This window comes from Limulus polyphemus, unplaced genomic scaffold, assembly GCF_000517525.1.
Source record: "Limulus polyphemus unplaced genomic scaffold, Limulus_polyphemus-2.1.2 Scaffold4603, whole genome shotgun sequence".
In the NCBI taxonomy this organism is placed as follows: domain Eukaryota; kingdom Metazoa; phylum Arthropoda; class Merostomata; order Xiphosura; family Limulidae; genus Limulus; species Limulus polyphemus.
In genome coordinates, this window is record NW_013670213.1 from 1 (window position 1) to 6,977 (window position 6,977).

Sequence of the window (6,977 nt, forward strand, 5' to 3'; positions counted from 1 at the left end):
ATTAATATATATACCATCTCATAGATTAATTTACTCTAATCCTGCCTAAAATAATTTCAATTTGAGGGTAGGCCCTTAGGTGTAGTCAAATATATATTAATATATATACTAGCCTACCCTCAAATTGAAATTATTTTAGGCAGGATTAGAGTAAATTAATCTATGAGACCTTAGATGTAGTCAAATATATTAATTGAAAGGGTTTGACCTCCAAGCCCAAAACTGTAATTAGATCTCAAATTGGTCAAGAGATAACGGAGCTATGAACAAAAAGTTTGTATTTGAAAAAAAAAAAAAACTCAGAGCCATTCTATGAGCCACTGTGCCGCAGCTAAAAATTAACTTTAGCGGGTTTACTAGTACTCGTAAGGTTAGTGATAAGCCTATAAATATATATCCAATCAGTTATTCAGTATTAGCTTTGTGACAAAGTTAAAAAAAAGAAAAGGAGTTCAGAGAAACAGTTTGGAAACTCAGTCTTGGTTTAATTGAGGAACATGGAAGGTCTACAGATTAAATTAATAGTGATAGTCTTACACTTCAGACTTTTGTAAGATATGGCGATAAAACCATACATTGTTATGCACAAGTAACATATTTGTAACTGACCATCGAAGGTTTTAAGCTTTATTACAGCCACTCAATATGGCCCACAGAAATCTTTGGGCCTGGGACGAGTCTCTTGTTCCTTCCATTCGAGCTGTTGTGTTGCCTGGGACAAGTTACCTGGCTGCCCCCACCCCCTTTCGGTGGGGTACTTTAGCCAGTAAATCTAACTGATATGAAAATAGTGAATTTCATTACAGATTAAAAACCCACCTGTCGTGTCTTAGAAAAGTCGGCCACTTGTTTCTTTTGCCAGTGCTGAAAAGGGGCGTAACCTTTTGGTGCTGGAGACAAGCCACTACCCTATAAGACGACGAATAACAAGACAAAATGTTACACCAAAAAATTTAAATTATACACATCTTTCATTATTTATGTGGAACAAACAATTCACCTTGTGTAGATTTATTATAAAGTGTTTCTGAATTATTCCTAAAATGGTTTCTTATTTACTCAGTAAGTAACAAAAAATCTCACTTACAAAATTTCACCCTAAAAAACGAGCAAGAGAAAATTCTATTTCAGTCCAGCAAAGCATCCAAGTAAAAACAAAATAAGTTCAAAATTTAAATTCATAAATAAACTTTTAACTACTGTCTAGTTTCTTTTTAGAAAATCTAAATAGATTTCCACAGTAAATTTTCAACAAGTACAAAAGCTTTTTTAAGGAAAGAATGTTAGAAAAATAAACATTACATTAATTTTTCTTTTCATACTTAAGATTTCCATAAAACTTGCATTTTCAATATGATTACATCATTACAAAAAGCAAAAGACAGAGCACGTAGTGGAAACATCCACCGTTAAAAAATTCAAAACACAACCATCTTCTAGCAAGGTCATATTGATCTTGTTTTGGTACTCTCATGGACCTCTCTTTACCCACGATATTGGAATGTGGAGCCACCAACACTTGTTTTATTTATCAATTGTCTTTACTTTCTGAAACGTCCTTGTATAATGTAATGTAACATGAGCAATATCTTTGAAAAGAAAACTTAAATCTAAAATTTTCCAATAATACAAAAGTCCTAAACTTAAAAATAAAAGGAGTAATGAAATAAAAGTATACAAACATGAATCTTTTCAATTCACTTTTCTATATCTTGAGTTACAGGACTACCTCTTAATACCAAACAAGTTTTTAGTTCTACATGTACTTCAAATTTGTGAAAAATTGGGTTTGAGTTTTGGTTTTATTGTGTGTGTGTGTGTGTTCATACTTAAAAATTATAACATCTTTTACTCAGATAACTCGGACAAGTTACTTTATCCAGAATTTAAATCAATACAGATTTTGTCATTGCTGAAAGGATTAAGGATTTACTTTAAAAGTGGAATTTATTATATAAGATTGTGGTAAATATTTTGGGCTTTATAAATATCAATGCAATTTTAAAATTCTCTTTTAAGTGTAGCAAGTGTGAATAAACATTCTAGTAAGGTTGAAAATAGCTCTAAAACACCATGTTTTAGTCAGCTTGCCACCCTAAAGTAAATCAACCATTTTCACAAAATAGTATTCTCATTTGGGATTATACAGAAAATTTTAGACATTGTGTAACAACCTGGCTAATTAAATTTATTTGTAAAAGAACTATTAGTACCAGAATAATGAGCACATAAAGAATTTGTTATGATACAAAATGTACACGTTTGTATAAAAATATAAGGATTCACGATCAAAGCAAATTAATATGATGACGGTATTTGTTCTTCTTGTAAAACATAACTTTTATTCTAATAAAAAATCATGAAAATAACATACATAATAACAGCATATAACACAAATAAATACTTATGTACACACTTCTCAAAATATTTCTGAGATGACAGTAATTTTAAATGCTTGTAACTTTGTCAGAACTTTAAGTATATATATACAAGGGTGTGAGCCAAGGATTCTTCTACAGTAGGTGTCTGTGACTTGTTGGTGATAAATTTGAATAATAAATGGACAGTACACAATCCAATTCAATTGCTTTAGAATTCAGTTGACAAGCCAAACTATTCTTCTTGACTTTTATCATAATAGTATCAGTGAATAATTCACTTATGCTGCCTCGTGAGTTACCACAATTGTATCTTAAACTTCCAATAATTGTATTCTTTTCATCAAAGTCCACAGAGGCAGGTTCAATTAGTTTAGAACACCCTCTGAAAAGACAAATTATTCTCCTTATCTCTATCAAACTGTTAATCTCACTTTAATATATAAAGCGTTAAAACTATTCACTCCCACAATGGCTAACTTCACGTTTTCTAACTTTTTCTGACTGAACTTCTCTTTCACTTGACTTGACTTTTTCTCCACTCCTGCTCGTTTGGTCACCACTATTTACATGTTTATCACTGAGGCCTCTAGAATTTTCTATAGCCTTGATACAAATGAATTGCAAACACAATGTATGACTCTTTCTGAGTTACATACCCAAACTTGTTATAACTATTGCCTTTAAAATAATTGCTTTTAACTCTCTTTTTATGAAAAACTCAACAATCATCAAATATTAACTCACAAAATAAATTAAATAATGCCTACACTACACAGTCGTGTATATCCAACAAACTTACATAACTTATTTTTACTGTTTGCTGTCTGGAAAACTGAGTGGTGTCGATTTTGGCAACAACAACAGATGGACACTGCTTGGCTTCTAGTCTGAAAGATAAAAACTTCATATCAATTTTACTTTTTGTTACAAGAATTTGGAACTTCATAATTAGAAGTCTGGAAGAAGTAGACCCTGCATAAATCATTAAAATGTAAACATGAAGTAAACCATGCTAAATTCAAATTGACAACAAAGTACAGAGGATGGTGAAGAATATTAATTATGAATAGTTTTATGGTTTTTTATTTAAATTCATTTGCTTTTGTTCACCAAATGATAGGAGGTTTTTATATCTTTTTCACATGTTGGATAAGAAATTTCATGATGCCACCACAACATTCTTGGGGAAATTCAAATATTCAATATTTCTGTGGTGATATATATAAGAGACCATACCTTCGATGTTCTACCAGCTAGGTCAAGGATTCTGATGTGTATTGATTTGGTTTTGGAGGTCAAGGAACCCATTTTTCATTTTGCCCAATTGAAAGATCTATTTATTAAGCCAGAATCCTATGTTTTGGCTTTTACAAGTGTATAAGAAGTAATACCGTGACTTATATGAAACAAATCTTCATAGTATTAATTTGCAAAAATACAATATGTTTTTCTTATCAGACTACAAAGGAAGACGTGACTATTTTTTCAATGAATCATTAATTACTGCAACAATGCGTTAGAATGATAGCCGACTGTTTCTTCAAGCAACACTTCCAGAGAAGTAACTGTCTTCTGCTGGTGCAGATCACACACATAAAGTAATCCAGCCAAGAAAACCCCGATCTAATGACTTAAGTGCTGATATTCAAAAATGATTAGATAAAAATATAAATCTTACAATCAAATATCAACAAAATTGTGTCTCCTCATATAAATCATCTTCAAATATTAATTACTATTTCAAATTACAAGGTTCCTATACAATCTTCAAGTGAATCCCACCCTCAAAGCAAACTCTGCAATCAGCTAATTAAATCAGATTTGTAGGCATTTAAAACACAACATTCCCAAAGATTACAATTAGTTTTCAGTAAAGTATATCATATAATTTTGTACACTAATATAAAACTATTTCATCATTTAAAATAAAGCAAAAAATATATTTGGTTGAATTCTTAAACTTATATTGGACATGCTTGATTTTGTGTATTTGTAGGTCTTCCTCATTCATATTTACAAGCAGTTCTAGAAACAGAAATGTTTGAATAATGTAACAGTGATTAATAACCACATCTGGGTCAAGAACCGTTTATATTGGTAGACACAGTATGGCGTGACAATACTGATCACATGCCCATGGCAGATATCAGTGAGTTGACAGATTAGTTGCTTTAAAACAACCTAATTTTGTGAAAAACATCAAAATATATAACCTATTTATGGATATTAACCTGTGGTAGACTAAAGTTTAATAATTATATTTGGGTCTTACTAAATAGAGTCAAGAACCATCAAGAATGTCAATAAAAAAAGCTAACAGCCCATTAGTCCAATAGCCCTTGTTGTTGTTATTATTATTATTATTATTATATGAAAGTTATATATGTTTCCTATACAGTATATACTACACTACAGCTCCCAGAGTCTTGTGAATCTCAACAAAGCCAAGAACTTAAAAAAGGCCCAAGCAATTGGGGCTAATATACAAACGTAACATAAAACCAATAAGTAAAAAAATAATTCAGATGCAAACATGTTTATTTTAAACTTAATGTAAAATCATAAAAATTCATAATTATATTTACGTTTAGTAAACTCTGTATGTCACTTGTTCAGTATGGTGCATCTCTTGTGTCATCGTATTTGCTGCAGTTTCATATCTTTAAATATTTCGTGTGTTTTTCACTATTTCAGTAAATTAAACCGTTTTAAAATTACTATTCTCTCATATTGCTTTTGAAATAAAAATAAGTGTCTTGACCTGTCTTGTCGCTAACTGGCGAGACCGTATGGGTTTCATTTTTCGCAAACGTGGGTGTGCAACTGCAAGTACAGTTTAGAAGAATCAAATGGTCCCTTACTGCTCATAGGTTACACTAGCAGTAGTAGTATTACTATTAGTATAACTAACAAACACAGTACGTTAGACCCTTGGCCTAAACCTAGTAAAAATAAAATTATAATAGTAATATATTAAGAGTACATACTGAACTCTACGGAGATACTCGTTTCCCGATGTAGGTGGAATGTCAAGGTTAAAATCCTCTCCTGTATCCTGTACTGGAAGAGCTTTTTGAAGTAAATCATCAGTATCTTCACTCATTACTCAAACTGAATGACTTACAATGGTATAAAAAATCTAGTATAAATCAAATAGATCTTAAAACTAAAAGTAAAGTGCTTTTGATTGTCGAGATATTTAACATCACCATTACAGGAAAGAGTGCCATCTCGTGTGTAATTGCCAATGTAACAAATGTTAAATAACGAAAAATAACAAATTACGCAGCACAATCTACAGCACTTCATTTTAAACGGAATATTTATATTATTGTAAAAATATTTTACGTTAATATGTGCCTAAATAAAACCAGCAGTTTGACAAGAATCAATAACTGTGACTTTTAAATATTTTTTTATGCATCAGTTCATGTTGACGTCACAAAGCTTGATTAAGAGTATAGTCTGTAGGTCAGGTTTGTTTGTTTGAAATTAATCAATGGGCTATCTGTGATCTGCCCACCACGGGTATCGAAACGGGTTCTAGTGTTGCAAGTCCGTAGACATACCGCTGTGCCACTAGGGGCTGAAGGTATGAAAAAAAAAAGTTCCATTTACAACAGTTTATTGTACAGATAATAACAATCAATTTCCGATACTTTAGAGGAAGTAAAAGTCATCGTAACAAAGTATCATAGCCATTCTCCATGCTACTTGTCTACTTACGATAATAAATTAATAGCATTATGTTAGTTCACACGGAAGTCAACTATCTGTCACATTCAAATTAAATTTATAAACAAAATCTTATTGCGGAGTAATTTCAATATTCCACAGTAGCTGGAGAGTATAGTGATAACTATAATGTTATGGATTAATCGCACGGTAGAGAGCTAGGCCCTCTAACAACAAGAAGTTCTCTTCATGTCGCGACTGATCGCAAGGAAAGAGACAAAAAATAACAAATATTTAATGACAGTTCACAATTTCCGATATAAAACAATACACTATGGGCAAGTGATATTGTGCATTTTGGAAAATGAAGTGTGACTAATAAGAGTTACTAATGGAGGCTTTAATGAAGACCTGATATTTCTAGTGCATATACACCGTTCCCTTTAAATGAAAAATGAAAGAAAATACTAAATGAAAATGGCCCCACGTTAAGTATGTAAAATTACAGAACAATTAAGTTTAAACAACTAAGTGAAATCCAAGTACCTGGATATTAGAATAAAAATAAATGTTTTAGAACATTACAACTTATGTTTCACTTGAAAAATACTCCTGCTATATAAATTATAAGTGGAGCAAATGGTGCATTCTACATTTAAATAAGAAGCAAACTATATACTATACAAGTGTTTCACTCTATAGGGTTTGCTTGCAACAAACACAAACAAATTAATGAAACTTGCGAAACCCTTATGGGCACTAGGGTAAGCGAAAGTAGAGGTAAGCCTTAATTCCTCGTGAGTGTTTTATGAACTCTTGTTAGATAAAACAAAATCAAATATACAGACCCGTATGCAGAGATATAATTCAAAAGCTTTATGAGATATATAATGTCTCTTTGGGCTCTCAAGCCAAAATATA

The 6,977-nt window shown here is 31.3% G+C and overlaps 1 protein-coding gene across 1 annotated transcript; it reads right to left on the reverse strand.

Moving 5' to 3' along the window:
• Positions 1-807: 807 nt before the first annotated feature.
• On the reverse strand, positions 808-5,618 carry LOC106471407 (gem-associated protein 2-like). The gene is made up of 3 exons (XM_013932003.2): positions 5,369-5,618; positions 3,181-3,268; positions 808-909 (listed from the first exon to the last, which is right to left on the reverse strand). The coding sequence occupies exons 1-3, from the start codon at positions 5,482-5,484 to the stop codon at positions 808-810; spliced, it is 306 nt and encodes a 101-aa protein (XP_013787457.2). The 5' UTR covers positions 5,485-5,618.
• Between the last annotated feature and the right edge of the window lie 1,359 nt (positions 5,619-6,977).